This window comes from Eleginops maclovinus, chromosome 6, assembly GCF_036324505.1.
Source record: "Eleginops maclovinus isolate JMC-PN-2008 ecotype Puerto Natales chromosome 6, JC_Emac_rtc_rv5, whole genome shotgun sequence".
NCBI lineage: Eukaryota > Metazoa > Chordata > Actinopteri > Perciformes > Eleginopidae > Eleginops > Eleginops maclovinus.
In genome coordinates, this window is record NC_086354.1 from 12916463 (window position 1) to 12943219 (window position 26757).

General features: G+C 41.5%; 1 protein-coding gene across 2 annotated transcripts; it reads right to left on the minus strand.

Moving 5' to 3' along the window:
• Window positions 1-185: 185 nt before the first annotated feature.
• On the minus strand, window positions 186-25917 carry yeats2 (YEATS domain containing 2). Of its 2 annotated transcripts, XM_063886629.1 has the most exons (30): window positions 25752-25917; window positions 25152-25257; window positions 24951-25048; window positions 24703-24795; window positions 24373-24606; window positions 24158-24276; window positions 22994-23155; window positions 21636-21747; window positions 18595-18639; window positions 18341-18509; window positions 17187-17429; window positions 16520-16684; window positions 15460-15551; window positions 14550-14735; window positions 14219-14447; window positions 13527-13685; window positions 12575-12705; window positions 11589-11735; window positions 10955-11140; window positions 9393-9777; window positions 7993-8127; window positions 7219-7338; window positions 6418-6553; window positions 5013-5089; window positions 4802-4881; window positions 3564-3768; window positions 2867-3102; window positions 2661-2735; window positions 2251-2324; window positions 186-1633 (listed from the first exon to the last, which is right to left on the minus strand). In XM_063886629.1, the coding sequence occupies exons 2-30, from the start codon at window positions 25249-25251 to the stop codon at window positions 1525-1527; spliced, it is 4302 nt and encodes a 1433-aa protein (XP_063742699.1). In that variant the 5' UTR covers window positions 25252-25257; window positions 25752-25917; the 3' UTR covers window positions 186-1524. The 2 variants fall into 2 exon arrangements, with proteins under 2 accessions (XP_063742699.1, XP_063742700.1); XM_063886630.1 differs by lacking the exon at window positions 7219-7338.
• Window positions 25918-26757: the final 840 nt, after the last annotated feature.

The window sequence follows — 26757 nt, forward strand, 5'->3', positions numbered from 1 at the left end:
AATGTACTTAGTTACTTTACACCACTGAAGTTCAGGTAGTGTGGGAGTAAAAAGGTTTTCATGCATCATAATTCAATAAAAAATGTTCTGTACAGTTTGAGGTAAAAGCATCCACCCTGATAATGTTTAACAGAAAGCTAACTAAAATGTTCAACACTACTGACGTTCAGAAAAAATACTTCAAGTATATTTAATCTTTTTTTATTACAAGAATATTGATTATATTTTTGGTTTGCACTGAAACATGAAAATACAACGTTTGGTAACCTTCTACACTAATTTGGTTGAACAGGCATCACAACCACTCAGGCCAAACACTTCCACTCATCCAATCATCCTCACATTAACATAATGCAAAGCTCCACATTAAACAGAATTACCAACACTACATCAGCCCACAGAACACACACAGAGCACTCGCTTACCTTCAAATTCATTAACTTCTGTGATGACTACATCCACTGTACACACATATTCATACACACACACTCACTACTGTTAGGGCATTACTGTTCGCAGTTAATATTAGATAAAAAAATAAAACAGGATCTGAAAACAGCATCTATTTCAAATTGGTCATATACACTGTGTACATCACATGATGGTACGTTATGGTTGTTCACCAGAACACTTAAAAGCACTTTCAACTGAACCTATTTTTAAAGGGGAGAAGATAAATATTGAGATATTTATGACATGTTTTGTTCATTAGACTGTGTCTTATTAAGAGTCAGACATGGGATATTTTATAACCCTTCATAATACGCTGCAACTTAAATATAAGAAACATGAATCAGTCAGCTCCCTGTAGAGCCTTAAAAACAGATGTATTGTGGGAGCCATAATTCAGCTGCCAGGTGACACTGAAACACATCATAGGATGTTCGCAGTGACAGTTGCTGTAGCAACAACTCTTTTGAAAGAAAATCCTTTTATTTCCCACCATGCATTACTATCAACGTGATTGATGAAACTCTAATAACCAGATGTTCATTATTGTTTACAAGCCGCTGTAAATCTGTGCTTCTCCCCCGCTAGTAAACTGAACCTGTGACGGCAGGGTGAAGAATGAAGGGGGGGGACAGCTGTCTGATGAGGTTTAGTTTTTTTGCAGCCCTGTAAGTCACTCAGGCTTCGTTTCCCCTGCTGACTAGTTGACTGTCTAGTAGGAAACACTTCATCATTAAAATAATCTTGTTATGAGGTAAGCTAGCGCACAACAGCCTCTCAAAATCGAATAACGCCAGTCCCACGGTGCTGCTTCTGGGAACATTAGGACTAAAATGATACAATTTACCCAGAGTGTTAGAAGCTGTTATTCGGCTGCTGTGAGGAGCAAGCTGAGCCCTTCTATAATTAAGTTAATGAATACAGTACATTACTTGTTACTGCGCACCCTGAGGCAACAGGACTACATCCAGATTTTCTCGCACTTCATAGAGTCTCTCTGTCATAAGCAGGAGGTCAAACCGTCCTCACATCCCTGTACGGGTCGGTTAACAGTCAACGTCTTCTTGTGATGCCTCAATTGTCCTTAGACAGGTAACCCATGTGTGTGTTGGTGAGGAAGTCACAGGTGGGGATGCTACTGACCGCCTGGTGGATGTTCATGGCTGTGATCTCTCTTGGAGCCCTGCAAAACACCAAGTTATTTTAAGCATGGTGCAACACACAGGAAATATGTTTTATCACTGTTGGATGACTGAATAATAAGAAATTAATCACTGCATTTTCTGGTCTCTTATTTCCTTTGTTCCTGGAGGTGAGGTCAGCTGGTCATAAAACTGGCAGATGTTTCCAGATTTACTACAGAGCATTAAACGCAATCTGTTGTTTGAAAACGGTTGGAAATGCCGTTAATTCATTTAACCTTGAGCAGTTTGTTGCTTTTTAGCGCCTAGAAAAAGTATTCATAATTCAGCAATTCAATGATTTCAAACGTCTTAAGTAGGTATTCTCATTCAGACAAATACAGTTACTGGATCTTTTTACTTCAGCTTACATTACTTAATTCAGCTCTCTGTATATTCGGTTTTAAACAGTTACAGTAGAATATCTATTAATGGAATACAATTTATAGATATTTCCAGGTATGGATAAATTTAGAATAATCTGAGTAGCAAACTGGTCGCTTGGGCAAGCCCTGGATAAAACGATTGAATTAAAAAAATGTAGCATTAGGCAGGTTGCATGTTGGAGGGAGAGAGAGAGAGAGAGAGAGAGAGAGAGAAGAGAAGAGAACAGGCTGACCTGTTCTGAGGGGATTTGGCGTACGCCCCGGCCAGAGCTTCTCTCAGGATGTCACTGGCAAACTGTTCAGTAGCCTGCAGAGCGCGCACACACACACACACACACACACACACACACACACACACACACACACACACACACACACACACACACACACACACACACACACACACACACACACACACACACACACACACACACACACACACACACACACACACACACACACACACACACACACACACACACATCATTAGCAACAAAGACACTTACTCCCTCGTACAGTACAAGATCGAAACAAGCAATACTGAGCAGGGGAACATCTCATCTGTACAGTGGGGTATGTTAAGGTAATGTAATGCTGCTGGAAATAGACAACTTTTTTTGTTCTGGCCTGTATAGAGACCGACCTTCAGAATCATGGCTTCAACAACTGGAGCGTACACATTCTTCTCCACCTCGACTGGCTGGAAGTTCACCCCGATCTGAGAGAGAGGGAGGAGAGATTATATAAAGATGGAGACAGTGGTGCAGCTTCTTTATAGCTGTAAAATCAGTGAATAGAAGCAACACAACAACACAATTGTATTGGTTACTCAAAAGAGAGCCTCCTGACCTGCTGCGCTGTTTCACTGACAAACTGTGCAGACATGCATGGCCCCAGGAAGAACTTGGGCTCAGCGTCAGCCTCTTGCTCCTCTTCTTTGACCTTTAGTTTCTGGCATGGGGGGGTTACAGTGACGATGTCCACTATTCTGTCGTCTACCTCCTCCGGTTCAGTCTTCAGCAGAGCTTGCATCTGCTCCAGCCGCAGCACCAGCTCATCACAGCTGCTCAGGGTCGTCGGGCACTCTGCAGAGCGATTCACATTTAACACACCAGTTCACCAGTCACTGCATCGGTGATTCACCCAGCGGCTTAAAGGAGAAATATTAAGAGAGCTTTTTGTGTTGGCTCGTTTTATCAGCCAAACAAAGCAATAATTAAAAATCAAGATATTTGTGCATGAAGGAGGACGAGGAAAACACAAACACAGATTATCATATTGTCTGGCTCAGGCGTTGTGTGACTCACTGAGCTGAGTAGTTTGTCTCTCACCCTTCACAGACAAAAGACAGACTTAATGAGGACTCTTTCTGAATAAAACACGCCTGAAGAGCAACACTGAGGCTGCACACCGCCCTCACACACTTCTGGACCGAAACAGAAGCACTCCACCCACACATGCAACACTGAAGGGAGAGTATTGATCCACACTGAGCTGATGGAAAACTCTAGAATCTATTCCCCCCAAAAAACACACACAGACTCACCGGGCTCGTTGTCTATCTGCGTGAGGATGTCCTCGATGGACTCGTCGTCGTTCTTGCGTTGGGGCTCGAGGTCGGGCGGCGTGTAGCCCCTCTGCCGGCACCACTGCACCACCTCTCTGGTCTTTGGGGGGGTGAGGGCCTGCAGGCGGGGCGAGCGGTCCAGCACATCCTGGACCAGCCGCTTTACTGCCACCGCCCGCTGAAGCTACACAAACGATATTGCGGAAGAAAAAAGGACATTATTTTCTTTCCCCTCACCTGAAGAATCATCAGAAGAAGCATTAGATTTGCTTTGCTCTTTTTGGTGTTTGAGAAAAATTGACATTATTTCTTTATTTCATTATTTTCTCGTATGATTGGTTTATTTTTTTTGATTTGTGTATGTTTTTCTTGTTTATTGGTTTTCATTATTAGGTTTTAGCAGGTGTTTTGTTTTTTTATGATTTTGTTTGAGTGATTAAAAGATGTCCATAAAGGATATTACATTGTCTAAATGTATTTATTATGTAAAAATGTAAAGTTTAAGTGTAAACTGCTAATTTTTCATAATAAAATATTTTAAAAAAAGGAGCTACACAAACAAATACCAATATCTATTATGAAAAACTGAACATAAAGCATATTTAACTCTCTGTGACAGATCCTCCTTTGGCCTTGTCTCATGATGTGGTTCAAGTCCCCGGGCCCCTTAGTAAATTAGCGACCCGTAGATATAAATATCCAGTCTGAGCCGTTTATAGTTGTAGAGAAAGAGAACAGACATGGACTGGCCTGCATGAGCTATTGATGAAGTCATTAGCAAGAGATGAAGGGACACAACAGGCAGAAATACACATCTGACCGGATGGTGAGGAAGCCATGAGGTAAGCACAAAGACTGCTGAGTCAGGGGCCCAGCACCGAGCACCAAGACAGATTACATAGAGAACAAAACTGCAAATAATGCAAATTATGCCTGACATTATAGACACCCCCAGCGTTGAAACTGGAAAGCAACTGCTAGTAAGTTGGTGCTCTGAGAAATTAATGAGTCTATGAAATAGAGTCTATAAAATGCCAGAAAATACTGAAAGGGAAAAAAATAACCCCAACATGACCAAAACATACTTATTTACTAATAATCGCAGCTGTAGTTGCACAGTTTTGACAGTTCGAGTCCACTGAGGCAGTATTGTAACTTAAAGTCACAGAAACGAACAGCAGCAATCATTCAAACACACAACAACAACAGAAAGTCACCTCTGATGCTCTGCGCTTGCCAATAGTCCAGGAATAATACTGTTCTGTTGAGGAGGCACAGAATGGATGGGAATCTTCGGCTAAACAAACAAACAAAGCATTAAAAAGCTTGAAAAAAACGCACAGTGAGTGAGTACACAGGCATTCGGTCTGATTTAATATAATGAGCTGGTTTTGAAGCACACCAAAACAGAAAAGCGAGCTCACTTACTCTTATCTGGCACGATAAGAGGGAACTTCTTCACCACGGCTGTCAGCAGCTGCATCATGGTCTCTATGTGCTCCGTGCTGAGAGGGAGAGCACAAGAGTCAGACGTACAACCAGAAAGTTTTCAATGCAATGGGAGCTAGGAGGAGAAAATAACTATTTTTCAGTTCAGCACGATACATTCGGACAAGATAACACTTAAAGGGCTCCTATTATGCTATATTTGAACAATATATTGTAGGGCAATATCTATACAAAACTTGTCTGTGAAGTGTTTTGCTCAAAATACCAAACAGATCACCAATTGATGCCTCATCCCCCTCTATTTCAGCCCTGCTTTTGAAGTGCTGATTCTGTGATGACTGTCGCTTTCAATTTGAGCTGAGCTGAAGCTGCCACGCCCATTTGGAGCGTCATGATCTCTCTCTGAAGAGAGAAGTTTCTAATGGAGAAACTCAGCTAAACGCTGCCGTGATTAAACGCCATATTATGTTCCAAACCACATCGAGCATTATTTCTGAAACACTTCTCAGTGTTTACCACTAGAACAGAGACATTATATGTATTATATAAACAACAACTCTAAGTCCCTCCTGCAGACATCCTGCTGATACACAGATGCAGAGGAGCTGCGGAGGGGATTCAGCTTGTGACTGTATATTGCGGACGATAGGTTGGGACGTGTCACGTGGGCGGGACGTTGCCAGGAGTTCAATGTAAAGCCAGCCCACATTTCTGATATTTCCGTCATATCGGCAGCAAATCTAGATCAGCTGTTTGGTACCCCCTGTTTTTAGAGACGTGGGTAAGGAGGAAAAGACAGAGGGTTGTATTTTCTAACACTTTGTGAGTCTACTTACACACCAGGGACACATTTATGTATAAAAAGACAGCAAAAAGTGCATTTTGCATAATAGGAGACCTTTAAAGCAAAGTTATGTCTGTGCAGAATGGGAATCAGGTGAGTGGAAAATGGAGCAGGGTTCAGCAGCCTCTAAGGAATTGTGAGAAAAAGTTAACTGACTTATCTGATATTGTTGCACTTATTTGATGTTCTGCTGACTTCACAAAGTTGTCAACTCACTAGTAATTTTAAGTAGTGTCATGATAGCAAATGCAGGTGTAATGCTAAAGCAATCCATATTTACAACAGCAGTGTAAGTGAATTGCACTCTGAAACTGTACGAGCACTAAATCGCAAAAAGTCGGAATCTTACATTAATGTTGACTCATAAATACAAATATATAGGAGCACAGTTGCGCTCCGATGACTCCGTGTGAGTTTGGGTGCTAAAAAAAACGGGTTTCTTCACTTGCACCTTTCCTCTAACAGAGCATAAATGATCGACCCCTCTAAGACTCATGCGCTGTAAGTCAGAGCCGCATCGTGACTTCCTCTTGCACTTACTTGATGAGGTCGTGAGCCGAGGTATCCGCCCCTTGCTCCTGTTTGACTATCGTAGCTGCAGAGGTGGGGACAGGAGCGGTCACCGGGGGAGACGGAGCAGCTGTGACAGCTGTGCCGGCCCCGGGCTCGGTCTTCACTGTGGTGGAATAGAGAGAGACAGCAGAGAAGCAAGAGTGAGACAAAGACTGAATGAAATAATTGCACTTTGATAATTGAGGAGAGAAATATATTTTGTTAAAGATTTGTTGTTGTTGTTGTTGTTGTAGAGAGTACTGGACGAACTCAGGTGGGGAGATGAAGCCGGGGAAGAAAGGTATCTCCCTGAATCCTGAACAATTGAACCAACTAAAGTTGTTTTTTTTAAGAACTTGATGATGCTATTAAGAGAATATAAGCATTCCTTTGATGCTCTCTGTTCACTCATTATGTGAGTTGACTGATTTAGTAAAACGCCTGTTGATGTTTCCCAAGGGCTTCTTAAGATTGCAGTTGTGTAGGTGAACTTGTTTTACGGCAGCTGAAGTAAAAGCGTGTGTGTGGTGTGTGGTCAACACAGTTGGTGGTTAAAGTCATTAAGCACTGCAATGTTTTTGTATTGATGAAACAAATGAGGCTCTAGCTTAACATTCTTTGTTTAAATTCCTGTTCACAGTTTGAATATCATGTACATATATAATATAAATGTGTACCAAAACTCAGTGCTGTATTGTCACTTTTATTTACATTTTGGTAGAGAATGGTAGAAAATGGAGCTGTGAATAAAGGAATGGAGGGAGGAGGAGTGGGATGGACCCCTCTCACCTTGTGCCAGAGGCAGGGCAAGGGAGGGGGACGCCTGTCTGCCAGGACTTGGGGAGGCTCCAGCTGCTCCAGGGGTGGCAGAGGAGGAAGGAGTGGCGGAGAGTGGGCCTTTAGACATTACTATACACAGAAGACACACACACACACACACACACACACACACACACACACACACACACACACACACACACACACACACACACACACACACACACACACACACACACACACACACACACACACACACACACACACACACACACACACACACACACACACACACACACACACACACACACACACACACACACACACACACACACACAATGGATAAGTGGCCCATTAGGTAAATGGGCTTTACAGTTAGATGAAATATGAGAGGAGATGGAGAGGAGGACCTAGAGGGGATGTGTGAGCCTCTGTCTAAGATGAATATAGCTGTATACTACATTGAATAGAAACTGTATAAATCTTCTGCTGGTTACTTACACTCTCAAATCATTTTGGAGGACAACTTGCTTTATTTCAATATTTGCTTTTCAGACACTTAGAAGTGGCACAACAACAAAGAAATCAATGTCAATGCTGCTTCATGTTTTATTCAATGCCATCTCAGCTGCCTTTTATCCCCTTTCAGAGCTGATTCCCAGAGTAAACAGCGTTCCTACCCCTGAATGCAACCTTTGGTGATGAAAGAGTGTCTGTCTAAGCTAGTGATGAGGCAGACTGTTGTGCTTGCTAAACAAATGTATTAAGCGGCTGTGTCAGGCGTACCTTTCCCAACAGGCATGAGTATGGTCTGCATCCCTCCAGAGCCGCCACCCACCCCCAGCTGCTTGAACTGGTTGGCAGGGATGGTAAGTACCGTCTGCTGAGAGCTGGAGACTCCGGAGTGGATCTTCAGCATGCCTGGACAAAGCACAGTACATTCAACAGGAGGAGCAGTGCGGCTGGATCCAAAATATGTTTGTTTAAATAATTTAACAGTGAAACCAGAAGAGGAAAACAGTAGTTATAGAATGTTGGGACTGACTTGATCCTATATTGGAATTCCAGGTACCAACCCAGACTTATCCATGGTCAAAATGTTTTGGCACAAATTAATTTGTAATAATAAATAGGTTTTACTAAAATATCATGTAGGCCTAATTATTCTCTCCCAGAAGTCTATGAGTTAGATCTACAAGTGAGATAAACTTGACAATAGAGTGGTGCAGGAACCAGTCCAAAAAGCCAGAAGTGAATTAGCATTTTACCACTTCCGGTTCCCTCTTCTCAGAGTCAGTGGGATTTCTCCATAGGATTTTGGAAAATAGCTTGAAGTAAGGTCTGTGGTTGACACAAATTTAAGAAACGGATCATGTTTTGTTCTATGACATTAAATCCATCCGCAGTGACCCCCCCACTGGTGAGTTTGAGAGTTTATATGTCTGAAAAACGATGGTTGTCAACAAGTGGCTGAATAGGACTAGAGAAGTTGTCGAGGACATTGTACGTCATTACGCCGAACACGTAAACACTCCTGCTAGGTTTGTTTGCCCCTGTTCTGATTGAAAGCAAGTACCTGCGCTCTTGCAAACTCTTAAAACAAACACTTCAATTTGTAAAGGAAAAGCTTTGTTAAAATATGCAAGCGCGCAAAAGTCAGTTGAAACGATCTTAAGTTGGCGTGAAGTTGTGCAAACTTGCTGTACTCGTCTGTAGTTCGTCTATAGCATAACGTTAGCATTTTGCTTCTGCCGATTATATTATATCAAACAGGTTCGTTTTCCACAGATCTTTTTCTCTTTTTTTTTTACAATATTCCAAATTCCTATGGAGAAATCGCATTGCTTTTTTGTCCATGGAACCCATGCGCAGCTTACTTCCGGGTCGGTCTACAGAAATACATCATCCCTGCACCACTCTATGAAGTAGCATTAATCTTAAATGGAACAGTCTGCAACTAAATGAGCTAGTAACCGCTGTCTAACGCAAACAGAATTTTTCAGGACCGAAACAAAAGAAAAGGACAGCAACTTGTAACGTCTGTTGAGACAAAATTCCACTGAACGGAAGTTGTGCTTAAAAGAATAATAATATTTGGTGCAGAAGACAATCAGATTAAAGTGTAACATCGGATCTGGCCCTAAAAACAAAGTGAACATGCATCTCTAAATGACAGTACTGCATACCTGAGAGAGTAGCACCCGTCTTTCCTCCTCCTGCTGCCATTCCGCTGACCAATGTGGCGGCATTGACCAATGACGTGCCGCTGCTCTTGGTCACACCCACCACAGTCCCCACCCCAGCACCCTTGGACATGCTGACAACAGGCATGTTGGTGATGCCTTTGGCCACCGTCACTACAGCTCCAGTTGAACCGGCAGCGTTTTTTGCCATGGTGGCAGAGTTGGCAGCGCCCTTGACCAACGAGGCCACCGCCGCCTTGGACAGGCTGCCTCCAGCGGCCGCAGCTGCTGCCGCACTGGCGCTCTTAGCTGCATTGATCACTGCCGCTTGATTGGCTGCCACCAGCAGCGAGTGATGCTGAGAGGGAAGCTTCCCGCCATCGGCAGCCTGCACACACAGAAACACAGCCGTCAGACAGGAAGTAAACACACACACTTTTCTGTCAATTTGACCTCTACCAGTGAGTTAACATAACCCTGAGGGGAGCAAAGTTTGAAAGACACTCATATTTTTTTAAAGAGTTTTAACTTAATGATACAGAGGAAAATGAAAATGATTTAGAAAAAAATTACAGAATGACTTTGATTGGGAGACACATTTCATATTAAAAACACTTGCTTTAGGCATTAAAGAAATACTTTATGGGATGATATCTCACTGCTTTTGCTGTTACATCACAGAGAATGTAAAAATACACTTTGGCTTTTATAAGGGGATGTGAGACATGCTGGAAAATGCATTTCACTGTGGCAGGACTTTGGTTGCTGTGCAGCTCTCAGAGTGAGATGTGCCGATCAGGTCACTGGTTTTATGGTATTCACAAAGACAAAAGAGTCAATTTCTCTGACGGAGAATCCTCATGATTTAATTAACTGTCCTGAAAGGGGAAGTTTTTCAAAAACAGGAACAGCAGTGATGTATTCCTCTTTTGTACTTGCGTCAACATCTTCTGGGTGTTTAGTGTTTTTCACTGTTACATGTTTTTCTTTTGCTTGTTGGAGCCTCTAGGAAGTATTTTTGTGTCTTTCCATTCCCCGAGTTAATGAGGCCTGGCCACCGAGTCTGAAGCTATAATCACCCAAACAGACCAATGTTGATGTACCGTGCAGGGCTCCTCACACGTCTCAACTCTCTGACAAATGCAACACTCACCTTGCTCCTGCACTCACACTGTGTAACTCCTGCAGTGGAAAATCACTAGAACATGTACCTCTCACTTGTTTTAAAGCATAAAAACAACTCAAATGTATGAACATTGACTATTCCTCTGCAATAGCATCCTTCATCACAATGAAATAAATTCTGAAATCACAGAAAATACATTCAAACTGATTATTTCTGTAATTGGGTAACATTAAAGTAAATGTTTTATATGAAAGTGGATTTGTTGGAAATTCAACAAGGAAATCTACAGTAATTGAAACAAAATAACCAATTTGCCAGCATAAACAAAAATAACTACTAACATGTTGAAGGTCACATCCCTTTGGTTTGCGATGACTTTGAAAAATGAACATCTGTCAGACAGAATAAAACGGAGGAATATGAAGACTAGGGAACTAGCCTGCTGTTGACTGGCTGCTGCGCCGCTGACGGGGCCGGGGGTGGAGGAAGCGGCGGTGATGACTCCGCCTGTCATCCTCAGTGTGGTCGTCCCGGGCTTGGACAAGTGGCCTGCTGCTGCGGCGCTGACCGTCTTAACAGAGCCATCGGACAACTTCACCTGTGCACCCTGGGAGCCGCCCACCACCTGTCAACCATATCAATCACAATGTTGAATAGGAGCCGCCATTCCATTACAATTCACAACAATGAACATCATTAAATGGAAAGGAAGCAAGTAAGGCGGCAGAAGATGAATTAGCTGAGTGCTACTTCTAATCCCAATTCTGTAACCAGCCACAGCAAACAGCCCCGGAGAAAATTAAGCGACCACTTCAGCATTATCATTTTCTCTTGTTTTGTTATTTATAGGTATGTTTTTGAGGTTTTAAAAAAAACAATTGTATTCTATAAACTACTGACTAGAATGTGTGCCAGACATGTAGAGATAAAGATTTAAGAAAAATGTGGAGTGGTCTCTTAATTTTTTCCAGAGCTGTATGTAAGAGTGTAAAGAAGTGCAGTACAGCAGCTTCCCTTAGTATCAGACATGGTACAGGATCAGTGCTGTGCTCGGTTTTGTTAGCCTTACTGACCTGAGCCAGGATAGCCGCCTTCTGTCCTGCTGTCACCCGGATGGCCTGCTGGGTAACACTCGCTGGAGATGATGCTGCATGACCTGCTGAACTTGAACCTGCCTGCTTCGCTGAACCCTGCGCTGGCTGGCCCACCAGAAACGTGCCCTGAAGATACGCAGGGAGAGTGAGTGGGTAGAAATCCAACATCATATTAGTTTGTATTCAAAGTCATGGCATCGTCATGGTGCAAACTCAGTAACCCACCGCACGAACACAAAGTCAGTCCCTTTATGAACCAGTCCAAAGCTAAGATCAACATTTAACCCAAAGTTTACTATGCAGTGCATCGGGGTATGACGATTCTAAGCATTTAAAATGAATCTATGTCTTTATTTACCCTGAAAGCTAACAGAAAATGTAATTAGCCTTCCTAGAAATCAATGCATTATCCTATTAGCTCTTAACTGGAGTGAGTGTGCGTGTGCGTGTGTGTGTGTATGTATCTGAATACTTGTAGATATCACACCTAGAAAACACACTTAACCCTGAAGATTGATCATTATTAGGAAACACAGTCCAGATTCATTACTTTAAATGGAAGTGGAAACCTTTGCTGGCAACTTCATTTTATGCTGTTGGCTAAACGCACAGCCAGCAGTGTTCTAAAGCTGACTGCAGGATCAATGCCGCTGTAATGAATGTCTCTAATTAGGAACAGATCAGGCTCAACCTCTACACTAGAATACAAAAATCAGGATTCATCGAGAGAGAGAAAGCTCTATGCAGACTATGCATGCAAGTCCTGCCGTGCTATAAAGACATCAAATGTAAAATCCGTGGTGAGGAAAACTAAATGTGCAAATCAACTTCAGTTTCTACAGACTTTAATGAAGCAGTTCAAGCTCTGCTCAAAACATGCCAACATAAATAAAAAATAAAACAAATGAAGAATCCACAACAAAAGACATCAAAAGAGATTCTGTTTTAAATGCATCTCCACCCACCTGTGGGGTCTGTTTGAGGATGTAGGACGTGTAGGAGAGGTTGGAAGGCAGACTGCTGGATGATGAAGAGGAGGAGGAGGAGGTCTGAGAGCCCCCAGCGCCCGTCGATGAGCTGCTCTGGGACTGCTGACCTAAATTACATTCAGCCACATACACATCAGCCTCCAATCTGACGAACAATCCTGTTATTCTTCATCCATACCTACAGCTCATCCTACATTCAGTCATGTGTGTTATTTCAAAAAGTATGATTGTCCTGGGACAAAGGATTCTGAGCAGAGCTATACAGAGTAACGTTGGTTCTCTGTGACATTTTATTTTTTATAATGACATACAGGACGCTGCTTAATCTCCTTAATCTCGTTGCTGTTTGACAGAGAGTGTGCCGTGGGAGGGATTGTAGCTCGCAGAATGCATTAAATAACCAGCAGAGAGAAAAAGATGACTAGGGTTGACTTGCTGTCCAGAAGCGGGTAGAGCAGCCGGAGCCTGTGACTAGAGAAGTGAGTTTCTTACTTTTCCCAAAATGTTTTTTTTTTTTTTTTACAGCTTTCTACAAATTAAGGCACAGTGGAAAGTCAGGGCATTAATCATTTAGTCCGGATTTTAACCCCAAATACTAATTAAATACTAGTTAATCCCAGACAATTACCAAAGCTACCAATTTCAAACTTCCATGTAAAAGGCACAGGAGAGCAATATATATTATTACATGCCTGCTAACAAGTGTATGCCTCAGCTAAAATAGAAACCAGATTATCATTTTAGAAGGTGGCAGTTACAGAAACAATTTCCCTGGGCCTGAACACCTCCTGAGAGCTGGACAGGAGTATGACAAGCAAGTGACTGAAAGCCAGAATGACGGAGCAGCAGAGAGCATTGGTAAATAACTATTAACTGAGTTCTTTTGCCAATGTCTGCTTTTTAAAGGGGTTATTATAGCATGTCTCACCTGCGCTGGAGGCTCGCAGGATCGCTCCCTGTGGGATGAGGAGCAGCTTTCCCTTTCCCGATGGGTTCTTACTGTTGGTGGTCAGGTAGAGCTTGGTGCCTGGAGGCAGGTTGGCTAGATTAGCCAGGTTGTTGGCTGGCAGCTGAAGAGTAGCCATCACTAAGGACAGCAGAGGAACAGAAAACAATATTGCACATTTATTACAATATGATTACAATCTGTTGTGACTTCCGTGCAATTTCCAGAGTATGCTTACTAAAGAAACAAAAATACCTCAGTGAAAATGATTTCACCTTAAAATTCTTTGTGATTTTTCTATTGTTATTTTATCATATTTTTACTTTATTTTATTTAGTTGTCTAATAACACATTTCAAAGTACTTTTTCATAAAATGCCCCCAAAATTGTAATATTAATTCTCAATACAATAGTGACTTCATTTAAACTTAATTAAATGTGTATGTGCCATTTTCTTTTTATTATTATGATAATTGTACAATGAATAGTACTCTTTAGCAAAAGCAATCACCCAACTTATTTTATTTCTTTATCTAAAGGGCAATCTATTCATTCAGACAGAGTTTTATTATGAAAGTAATGCAAACACTATTTCAAGCAGTTCATTCAAAATCCAAGTCTTTCAAGGATTTAGTGTCTCATGGACCCGCGCTGATGTGTGTGTGAACTCTGACCTCCACTCTTGCCACTTGAACCGCCGGCCGCCTTGGCAGCAGCCTGCTGTCCGGAGAGGCCGCTGGCTCCGCTGACGATGGCTTTAGCGACGCCCTGAGCCAAAACCTGCTTCCCACCCATCACTTTGGAGACTGAAGGGTTGCCTTTGGCCACCAGAATTTGTCCACTGCTGATAGCCACCTGTTTGACTGCAGACTGGAGCGTGGAGCTAACAGGGATGCCTAACATCTGGAAACAGAAGAAAAGTTTTTGAAGGAAATGTTCCTTTGCAAATCACTATTAATATAGAAATGATTGACATGTGATCGTGTGTATTTGCAAGAGTCCGACCTTGCCAGTTGTGGCCCCTGAGGCCCCTCCTGCCTGTTTCTGGGCCGACATTGAGATCATGTGACCTCCCTTCACTGCGACAAACTGGTGAGCTGCTGTAGCGGCAGGCTGCTGCTGGCTGGTTACTGTGGAAACCATCTGCTGCTGCTGTGTGGAAACTTCCCCTGGCTCCTGTTTAATAATAACCTGCAGAAACAGTGAGTAAACATGAAGAGAAGGGATAACACAGGAAGGTTGTTCTGCCCTAAAACAACAACAACATTTAGATATAGTAGCTGTTAGCTAATAAAAGGATCCTTTAGTGATTAATGAAAGATTTGTAAAATCAAGACCCCCTTATTTCTTTCCTACAGGCAGCAGACGCAGAGAGGAGACATGTTTCCTAAAAGAGATTTTTGAAAATCAGCATCATCATTTATTCATCAATATCTGTTTTATTCTCCATGTTCTCCCTCTGTTCCCATCTGCCCTGGCCTTTAGTACCCCAGCAGGAGCCTATGACAGAGAGGAGTGTAATTTCTGAGAGATAGCTTTGATAAAACTGAATTTTTAAGGAAAATGTATTTAATTCTTCAAAGCTGCTGCCGGGATAATGAGCATGTGGGAGTGGGAGGACTTTACAGCGGGGTATTGACAGCGAGTGAAACAGAACCAGGCATTTCTCCCTGCAAAGCTACCCACACCCCCCCCCCCCCCCCCCTATCTTTAGAGTGATGTCCCATTTAAATAGCTTGCCAAGGCACTCACATCTGCCGAAGATAGCACTGTCCTACTATTAATACCTCCCTGCTTTGTTAAAGGAACAGATACCACAGGGACAGACCGGCACATGTTTTGGAACAGACAAGTACAAAAAGAGAGACGTTTTATCTCAGATCATGTTACAGCGTGACATCATTAACCAACTCACCTTCATTCCGGATGAGAGGAAGGTGCCGGAGTGAACTTTGGGAGCTGGTGAGCGAGCGCCTTGGGCAACAGACTGTTTGGCTGAGGGGCTTCCTGCAGAGCAAGTTACACACAAACACACAATAAGTCATGGAGGAGATGAGTGTACAGGTGAAGGTTCCCTGCAGATCCTTTCCACAGATAAAGGAACTTGTGTGTCGAGGTGACAGTTCCCTGTCAGGGTTACTCAGCGTGGGTGTTGGAGCCAAGTTACCAAGTTTTGCCGCTTACCTACTGCACTAAATTTGTTTTCTCGCTAGATTGGTGAATCAGCCTCAACACCCACATCCTCCAGCATCATAAAACAGTTCTTATTGGCACTCCAGCCCTGCTGCCAGACCTGCTGGAGCTGTGCATTTGTGGAGGAGGAGTGGGATTGGCTGAGTGGGCGAGAAACAGTGAGCAATCTGGGATAAAGAACTCCTAAGTAGCATATGAACAGAGTTTCTGATGTGAGGAAGTAAATGCAAAAGCCTTGAGGATGTAAGATGACTCCTGAAACATAAACAGAGTGCACAATGACACTCATCTGACTAACTGCAGTTAATTGCACTTTGCATCTTGTGTATGCGGAAATAAACACACAAACAAATATTGAACTTGACGTGAGCGATGGGTCTCATTCTTATAATCTTGCCATGAAACCCAACAGCTCAGTCGCCATGGTAACCTCTCATCCACTAACCATCCTGTTGGCTCACCACACGTCATACTTTGATGCAAAACGAGAACAAGAGAGAGAGAGGAACAGATAAAGACATAAAAAAAACTGAAGTGAGAAAACATGAAGAGCTTAAAGGAGAAAGTACAACGGGAGAAAGAGGACAAACAAAAAAATGAATAAAGAGAGAAACAGACAAAGAGTAAAGGAGAGCCATGAGGGTATTGTTCTTCATGTGTTCTGCTCTAAAGTACACTCTCCAGCCATTTTTATATCCTGCGTGGGCGGCTCAGACACCGCTTCACTATTTCGCTGCCGGTCCACTTCCGATTTAAAGCGTCACCGAGTAGGAGACGTGTACCTGTGGAGGCGGCGGATGAGGAAGCCATGCCGATCACCTGGCCGGGCTTGTCAACAATGATGTAAGGGTTATTGAGGACTGATGAAGAGCCCTTGCTGTGGATAGGGGTGGAGGTGGTGGGTGTGCGAGGCAGTGGGGAGTGGCTCGGGGTGGAGATGGGAGAACCTGTGGGGGAGAGAGTTCACAGGCTATGAGATGAATATTTGGGATGTTGATAACAAACAAAAAAATTGACATGTGAATGATGCCTATTCTTTTCCTCTTTGTACCACTGGTGATGATCCTCGCGTCACTGCTGGATAAGTCGACACAAATTAAAGTTAAACTAGTTTAGATTTTAAAGATACAGAAACTGTAATTACAGGAACTCATGAGAAGTTTGGTTCCCTCCTGAGTTTCATTTGAAATAATTACACTAAGTGAAAAATAAGCATCAATGCCAGGAACAAATTGTGCGGCTTACATGAGACGGATCAGTCGTGTGAATATGGTAACTCTATCAAAGCCTGATATCAAGACAGTGAAGTGTCTCCTTGTGGTATTTGTATTTTCCCAGCATAAAATCGGAAATTAAAGTTTTTTTAAAAAAGCTGAAAGTAGGTTGTTATGCAACATGCTGTAAAAATATCTTAACTTTGTCAGATGGCCACTAGCGGGAGACAGTTACCTGAAACAATTTTACAGCTCATGGTGATTGGTTGGAACGATTTCCCCGGAGACTCAGCAGGGCTGGGCGTCTGTCCTTGAGGGACAATCTTACAGCTGGCAGTGATGGGCTGGAAGGCAGAGTTGCCATGGGAACCCAGAGTGATCCTGTCGGACACTTTGGGTCGGGTTGGGGTGCGTTCGCCAGCGGTGAGGCCGGAGCTGTGGCCGCTAGCAGACCTCCCTATCTCCGCTTTGATGAAACCTGGAAGAAGACGTGAAGGCGTATTTTTATTCATAGCCCCTTTCAATCGCATCTGGAGTTAAGATATGCAACCATTAAAGTTAGTCTGTGGATTTCTTGTTAACATTTGTTATGTTCACATTCAGCACCTCACCAAATCGATTTGTGTGTATCCTTGAGGCTTAACACACATGTTCAATAATGCATCAAACATATTGCTCGTAAAACATTTGCAATGCCGATTTTTTAAAATCCTGCATTGCTTGGATCTAGATCTTCTAGCCAGCTGTCATCTTCTTAACCCTTTGATACACAAGCTACGCAAACCCCTTCTAAGGCACAACATGGGCCCAAATGTACCTGTATTGACCTTTAATGTTATTTCATGCATGGCTGTGTGTTTCTTTGCAAACTGTCTTGCTATACATGGGTCATTTCTGTAAACAAACACTATTTTAGTTCACAAACGAAGAAAGGGAGAATGAAAATAGCGATTTGTTATCAAAACAAGATATTTAATAAATACTTTGAATCTCAATGACTAGATATATAGATTTAATAGCTAAGATATAGCAAAGAAATACATGAAATAACATAGGAAGAGAATACAGGTCATGTTGTGCCTTACACAAATGATACAAAAAATAAATAAATAAGAATGTCTGATGATAAAAACAAGTTAATTGAGGAATAGCTGGAATTCTGAATGATTAAAGTAATTTATAACAAAGATATTTACAATGAAAACTCATTCGGGTCCCTTTTGACCCATGCTGTGTATCAAAGGGTTAATGCCTTTACTTGCCTAATGCCTTTTGCAAAGTTTTTTGTGCCACTACAAAGCAGGACACACTTGTGAAATATAAGAACTCTAAAGGGCGCCTTCACTACCGTATAGACAAACTTCTCATGACAAATGTTCCTGTGTGTACCTTTCTCTACACTGGGATCGTGTGAGACTGGAGAACTGGAGCGTCCATAACTTTGGGGCAGGGAGGTGGCCGTCGGGGGGCTGGCTGCTCTGTGAGTCACCTTGGAGGAAGAGGGCTGAGGGATGAAGTCCTCCCCAAGAGAGTTCCTATGGAGCTCCACATCAACCACCTGGAATGAATACAGCTCACTGTCAGAGGACAGCTCAGAGAGAAAAAAGTCCCTACAGGGAACTGAGTAAATATTTATAACTTACAGTCTCTGCCCCGAGCGTCTGCAGCCCAGTGTAGGTTCTGTCCAGCTGCAGGCAAAAGAAAAAAATTGTTTGAAATAAAAACTCGAATGGAGTTTAAGTGTAAAGTAGAGGTAGATAATTGAATAACCCTGTAAGGCTCCCGGTTGTCATTTTACAACATCTCTTTCAGTTATCCTACAAAATTCAGTTAATGTTTGTCTTTTTTTTAAACTACATTTATATAGTCAAAAGGTCCTTTTGTTCAGCCTCTCAATGCCATTTGGTAGTAAATGTGTTTATAGGTCCCGCCGTCGGGCCATAAATTCACACAACTTCCAAATCTCAAAACCAAGCAACATCTCTTTGTTTTATTGGATTTGGATTTGTCAGATTCAAGTAAGTAAAATGCCTCAAATGTTTGCTTTTGTGATATTACAATGTCTAGAACATTTAATTTTACATTGCAACATTACAACATTTCCCTAAAAACTTACAAACACATAAAACATGTGAAAACTCTTTCATTTCTGCACCAGAGGCTTCCTACAACAACATCTGAAAGGTCAAACTAAGCTAATGTTTTTCTATATTTGGGCTTTACAGGGATAATGGAGTTTCAATATATGTTTATAGCTGTAAAGTACAAAAATACCATGAAGATACTTACTCATTATAATGACAAAATCAAGTCAATCAAAGACTGAGAATCCCAAAGTTGTGTGTCCCATACAACGGGCAACCTCCGGGGTTGAGCAGTGAAACACATACGGAAGTGCCAAAAACTGCAGTTCGTCAAATGGCCGCGTGGCCTGGCTCCAAAACAGAGCAATTTATATAGACCCCCGTGTTCAAATGCCAATTTTTACAGAAATAAACATGTTTACAGCGTGGTACGAAAAATTGCTTTTAGTCTCTATAGGTAATTTCCCTATTCATGACAACTGTGAGGAGGGTGAATTGCTATATAACTCTCCCGTTTTAATTATATCAAGGCTTAAAGTTATGCACAATTAAGGGCGTGGTCGCTTTGATTGATAGGTTAGCGCCATCAGTGGGCGCTAGCCGCTAGTTGTCTGCTCTGCTAGCTCTGCTAACAGTCACTCCACTTGACCTGTCGGACAAATTGGTGGTGGAGGTGCCTTTTGAATGCAAACATCAGACATTATATGGCTTGCTGTGCGATTAATTGTACTAACAGACCGTCCAAGAAGTCTGAAATCCAGTTTTTTCGTTAGTGAAATTGTATTATTATTTTATGTATATTTTAGCACCGTTGGCACTAATTATCAGTGTGTCTGCTCCATAGAATGTATAAAGTATCGTCTGCTCACTTTTAGATTAGCTCGTTAGCTAGCTAATTAGCCGTGGGTTAGCCTTCGAGAAAGACGCCCATGATGCTAAACGGGAGCGTATGATAGCCACCTTGCCGCTGGAGAAAATACTACCGCATGAGAGTAGCATACGGTAGCATGTAGCCTAGGTTGGAAGCCTTCGCTAGCTTGGTAGCTTCGAGCTAGATGGGCGTGTTTCAGTAGCCACACCCGCTTCAGCTCCAACCCTATGTCTATATTTGGATTAGCCGGGAGTGGGCGGGAAGTAGACTGAGAAGATGTCGACGGTGGGAGTCGCCCACTTTGAGCTTTATTACGGTTCTTCACAAACCTGAGTGACGTCACGGATACTACGTCCATTATTTATACAGTCTATGGTCCCATAATCAGTGTTGTGCCAGTTCACAGCTTTTCTGAACTAGTTCAAGTTCAGTTCATACATGCTCAAAGTGAACAGTTCACGTTCAAAGTTCACAATTTTAATTCTGAACTAGTTCAAAGTTCAGTTCATTTCACTTTTTTCGTGAGATATTCAAATAAATACTTTTTTTCACACTACGAGCTAGAAATCACTATACGTTCTTTGAAACTGTTCATTGTAGACATTTGCTCATAACACTGCTATTGTGGGTTTCTTAACAGGTGCTGAAACTTGTAGCAATACAGACAAGATAGACCAGTTCTATACTTAGTGCAATGAAATCTACTAGCATTCAATTAAATAAAGAATATATAATATGAAATATGAATATATTATTTGACATATATGATATTATATATACCTATGTGTGTGTATGAAATGAGCAAAACTCTTGAATTGCATTCACACTGGATGGATGTTTTAATTCAATGTGCCGTTTCAAATTCGAGAAGGACGTTGTCGATGTCCTAACTTGTTTTTGCTGCGCAGGTGGACACATCTTACACAGGAAGGAAAGATTTTTGCCGTCGGGGTCTTGGTTTGCAAGAGTGTAAAATTGTTTTAAATGTTCGTGAGGAGAATCGGAGTCCGTCTCCGTGCCATCACTTCCACTAGCCATCTTGTTTTGGTTTTTTTAAATCGCAGCGCTTTCTCTCACTCTCGTCATTGGTCTCTGTATCTCTCTATCTCTCTCTCTCGAGCCTCCAGCCCTCCGCGCTCTCGGCGTTGCTATGCCTAAGCCGCTCTGCTGCAATTCATCATGGGTAACGTTGTGCGGAAGCCAGTACGTTTCAACTATTCAACTCAACTATTCTCAGCCGGACACTACGTTGCCCGCAATGCATTGCGCATACAGTGCCAAAACTATCTCTACGTTGATACATGATTTAAGCGGCACCTACAGGAGGGAGGAACTTTCTCTCTCGTTGCGTTTCAAAAGAGAAAACAGATGTCACTCAGTTTTCAATGGAAAACAAATGCCAACGTTCATTTATAGTGATGTCTGGCGTTCATGACACATAATGTGAACTAATTCACGTTCAAGTTCTTTATTGAAAAATGTGTTGCGTTCAGTTCAACGTTCACGAAAAAATGAGCGTGTTCAATGAACGCGTTCTTTTGAACTCGTTCATGCACAACACTGCCCATAATACATAATCATTCACGTTCTAAGTCAGCACTAATTAAGCAGGCCAAGTAGGCTTCTTTGATTAAACAATTATCACTAATAATCAACCAGGGAAGTATATCAGGAACTGAGTTAACCTGCATGTGTAATAAAGCTGTGTGGGTTCCTGACGTGGTCTGACCTTTAGCTGGTGGATGATATCAATGCGTTTGTTGCGCGGGTCATTGAAGTGGATCTGGATCCTCACAGGAAACTCCCCCCAGCCGCGACGTGTTAAATGAAAGGGAGTCTCGCTGAAAACACAGATTCAAAAAGGCTTATGTAAAGTGAGGAAAACTCAGCTTTGGAAGGGAAAAGAAATGTTAAGGATTCCGCCCAATGACTTTGTAGAAGAAAAACTAAAAACAGGCTCCCATCGTGGTTTCTGACTCTTAATAATCTCTTAAAATCAATGACTTGAAGGTCTCTCATCTTCTCTCCTTTGAAGCTTGAGGTTTTCATCCCCTAACAGACTCTGATCTGACTGCCTGCATTAACGAGTGTGTGTGTGCGTGCATATTGTTGTGTTCATTTAAGAATACCCTATGGGGTTCATCCCTTTATGTACGGTATAGAGAGTCAGCAGAAGGCACTGGGCCTGTGTGGGGTTCAGTGTTAATGAAGACTTGAGTCAGAAAAGGGGGGCTTAAGAGCGGCTGCTACAGCAAGGCGAGTGCCTTGCAAGCTGAAACAGCCAGGAGGCTACGGCTCAGGACTGCTGACTGATGAAAGGGATTTTTTTCAAAAGCCATGGGCAAACTTAAATCCGTTGCCACATTTGGAGGATGAAAACTAAAATGAGACAGCTTAACCAAAACAACTGTTCTTCTGTTCCTTCTAAGATTAAGACTCAGATCACCTTTATTAATCCATGAGGGCAAATTCCATTTTTCTAGATGCCTCCTTACTGAACTGTGCGTGCGACAATAATCTACACAGTGCTTTGGGCTAAAGTAAACACCTTAACCTGCATGTTTTTCATACTAAATTGTGTAGATGTGACCACTATTAGTCATCTCAGTGTTGGCTTCTAGTATGACTCATGGTGTTCTAAACAACGTCATAGACACCACCTGATGATGTATGTATAATCTGTATGATTATTTATTTTCTTAGTTTGCATAAATACTAACCACTGGCAGTAGGTGGAGTAAAAATCCTTCAAAAGACATAGACATTATTTTTTACTTCAGCTAGGATTGACGGGGACTAGCCTGGCTGCTTCATTACATTTCCACAAGGGGGAACTGTTTATCAAAGGATGTAAACAACAGTCTGCTAACTACTGAGTCTTAGATTATTATCTGAAAAGTATTTAACTGAATGTCTCAAGGTGATTTTATTCAGAATAGTTTCCTTTCTTAGTTTGGCAAAAGAGGTGGGGAAAACTAAGAGCCCTAAATAATAATATCAATTTAGCCTTTATCAGAAAATGTGCACTAGCTCAGGAGTGCTTACTCACTTTGTCTCAAATATGCGGAAAAACAAACACGCACAAACCTGACTTCCACCAGGTCATTGGGTTTGTAGCTGGGATGCAAGAAGAACCAGACTTTCTTTACAAAGTGGTCGATGCTGGGTTCCCTCCTGGAGCCTCTGACGTACACCATCCACTTGTGGGTCGACTGGTCATTTTCTTCCCGCTTATCTGGGGGAATGTACCTGAGAATGAGAGACAAAGGGAAAACGATGAATTAATTGTGGAAACAGATCAAAACTGCTTTAAAAGAACCTGCCAGGGAATACATACATTAAATGATTAATTAGTTGATATTAGAGGGGATTTAATCCCATTTATTTGTTATAAACTGTCTATACCTGCTTTGTCAGGTTAGATTTTTATTATGTAACTATTCACTGTAGCACATAAGAAATTACTTTCCCAGTTAGTCTGTCCAGACTCAGCTCTTCAGTGCACAGTCATGCAAAAACAAGACAAATTTAAAAAATAGGCTTTAAAAGAGCTTGTGATTGTATGCCTATTATACAGGGGGAGGTCATTAAATTGAAATGACAACACCTCTAGCGCACATTTCTCATATAACAACATTTTTCCAAACTAGTTGTTCCCTATAGTCTGGTCAATTTATTTAAAAAATGTGCTTCCTACAACAATTGTTTTACACTCCAAACAATTTGGCTGTGATTTTAAAATAAATGGCAATCAGTTGCATCATCCATTTACAAAAACAGTTATAAATTGTAAAGTTGTACTCCCTGCTAAAATCTTACGTCAATGTATGCCTTTTAATTTATGTACAGGTTTTACTTTATATATATATATATATATATATATATATACACACAAGGCAAGGCATTTAAGCTTAATCTTTGGCTAGGCTCTCTTTTTTCATGGTTGACTATCTTACAAATGTGAACATCCAGAACAGTTTTTTTCTGTTGCTTGTTTAACATCTGGCTACTATGTAACCATTTATATATTGTTATCAGTAGGTACATGTTTGTCTATTTATGATCTGAAAACTATTAAACAGTCCATATAAAAGTGCAAAAGTGGGAGTTGAAGGGTTTAACAATGTGTTTTTTCATCATATAAACAGTTTGACAACTTCCTGAGAAACTCTTAACCACTTAAGACCTGTTTTTCAGCATACTAATCAGAATTTGACAGAGTAAATCATTTGCTTGGTTTTGGTTACATACCTGGAAACATTCCCCACAACAATTGTCTTTTTTGCATAGAGTCTTGAGGATTCATTTCCGGTAGTGTGGTATGTCACCCTCTGCTCTGCTCCTGAAGACAATGGCACACCAAAAGTGTCCTACAACAAAAAAGGACAACATTGAGGGTTTATGAAGGAAGTTTGCTCTTTATCACATAACCAATAACACAGTCTTTCTTGGTCAGTTGAACTCACCTTGCCCGTGTTGCGCCCTGGTCTGCGCTCCGGCCTGCTGCTGTCCTCTCTCCATGCTCCCTCTCCTTCTCTCTCAGCTCCCTCTCCTTGTTGTGAAAGGGACTCGGACTCTGACTGAGCCAGAGATTGAGTTTCAGAGCCCTGATTGAGAGGGGAAGAGGACCGGGATGGGGACTCTAGGAACCGGCGGATGGCTGGATGGTTCAGCATGGCAGGGTCACTCTTAGAAGCATGCTAGGACACAGAAAAAATGGTGGTTTCTGCCAATGTACTACACCACCAGCTTAGAGCAACTGACAGCTGTCTATATTTTAACACATCTTAACTTACCTCTGAGTGCTTTGTTATTCCAGCACTGGCATAGTAATTGGCCACTATGCAGGCCCTTAGCTTGTCCATCATCCTTCTGGCTTCATTGAGTCGCTGCAACATAACGAAAAACAAATAACCTAAATGCTTTTCTTTATACAGTGAGCATTCAATACAAAATGTAAGTGAACATCTGTATGTCTTCATCAATGACACAAACAGTTAAATTATAGTTTAATGAAATGAATAAAATATATGTTTCCAGTTACCTGGCTTATCACATCTATCTCATGTTCTTTGTTCTTCATTTCTAAAGAAAACTGTTCTCTGATGATGGTTTCAATCTTCTGTACTGCTGCTTCTCGGGCTGAAGGAGGATCACAAATTAAAGAGCCGGGATCAATAGAGAACAGTAACTTGTAAACTGTCACAACATATATATTGTGTGGGGGTTCAGATCATGAACTTACCATTATGTTCAACTGCTTTGTTTCTCTTACTATTTTGGACCAGCGAAATGTCATCATAATCGGGGTCATTGTCTTCTATTTTTCTTTTAATTCCTGACATTGCTGCCTGCAAAAAGGGAGATATTAGGAAAAATGCATGTATAAACAGCTAATGCAAGCTAGTCACATCAATATATTATAGCCAGTGGTGATGGTACTTTGTTTTGTGTCTTGTATGTAAAGTCCATTGTTTGAGCAAGCTGTGATCCAAGTATTTCATTGGGTAACTACACTGTAGCTGTGTATGACATTAAAACCTATGAGATTGAGATATGTGATGGTACTTAGCACCGAATTAGCCGGCTAGCAGTGAGGCTAATGCACAAAGCTAACATTAGCACCGCAACCATAGCCTTCAACGAACCAAATTATCTTAACAAATAAATTAAACGTTAAGCAACCAGGCTCTCTAACGAACTGTGTTTTCATAAATCCGTGCCTGTCTTTCGTGAAGCCGGTAGCACAGTAATATTAGACAAACGCTATCATTGTTTGCTAATTTAGCTAACGTTAGCACACATTTGTAGACACCGATTGAATCAATTTGAAATGCAAACTTACTGGAGCGCCCTGTGATGCAAAGCAACGTCTCTGTGTGAGGCGTATGTTTTAATTCAGTGGGAGCATGTCCTTTGAGTTATTCTATATCAATTTCCCACACTTGTGTTTAGTAAATTGCTAAATCTCGAGGTGGACAAGTAAGCTAAGTAAGTGGTAGACAGTTAGCTTTGCACTTCATCAAAACAGCCACCAGGGACCAGTATTCTACAGAACAGATGACACTGGGGAGCACAATCAATGTAAATATTATGCATTGTGATCTGTCTGTAGTTTTTCACTGGAGATTAGATATATTGGGATTTTATAGCAATTTAAAATAATCCTAGAATTCTGGATAGAAGTCTTAATTCACTCGTATATTGGCTAATAATAAGCTTTTATCTGATTGTTTTTATGATTCTTTTAACTATGCATAACTCCCTATTTATTAGGTGGTTTTGTAACTTTCTATCGTGATTTTTTCATTTCATGATTGATTCAATGGAAAATACAAAAAGGAATCACATGACTATATAAATACGTATGCAAACATAACTTTGCTTTTAAGCCAGGAGAGTAGGTAATGACTTTTGACCTATACGTATATTAGCATTACATATTCTTACTGAATATAGGCTGAGTGTAAAGTGAAAATGCCTTTACATGTTAAGATTTGACTGCAATATTAACCTCACAAGAAGTGAAACGAGTTTCTGATGAGAACATTTAAGGTGATCTGAGAGGGAATCAGTTCCACATGCCAAAACATAATTGCATTACTCTCATTGCTTTAGGCTTCACTATCGTTCCTTCAATCCAGTCCACATTAGTAAAAGTGAACTTGTGTTTTCCATACAGCTATGGGTTTCATTTGAGCCACACAATAAATGAGTATTAGATGTTAAGCAACACTTAATATTCATCACTCTGACACAGTTCAAAAAGTATCAACTATGTCAAGTAATGAACTCATTCATTTTTTTGTTGTTGTAACTTTCCCGACCTTTTGATTCAACCTCCATCCACA

What these genes read in the sequence shown, in the direction of transcription:
- yeats2 (XM_063886629.1), bottom strand. Translation starts at nt 25,251, where the DNA reads ATGTCAGGAATTAAAAGAAAAATAGAAGACAATGACCCCGATTATGAT. An exon ending in GTTGTGGGGAATGTTTCCAG is followed by an intron (nt 23,156 to 24,157) that starts GTATGTAACCAA and finishes TCTCATTCTCAG; the next exon opens with GTACATTCCCCCAGATAAGC. An exon ending in GACGGGTGCTACTCTCTCAG is followed by an intron (nt 8,128 to 9,392) that starts GTATGCAGTACT and finishes TGCTTTGTCCAG; the next exon opens with GCATGCTGAAGATCCACTCC.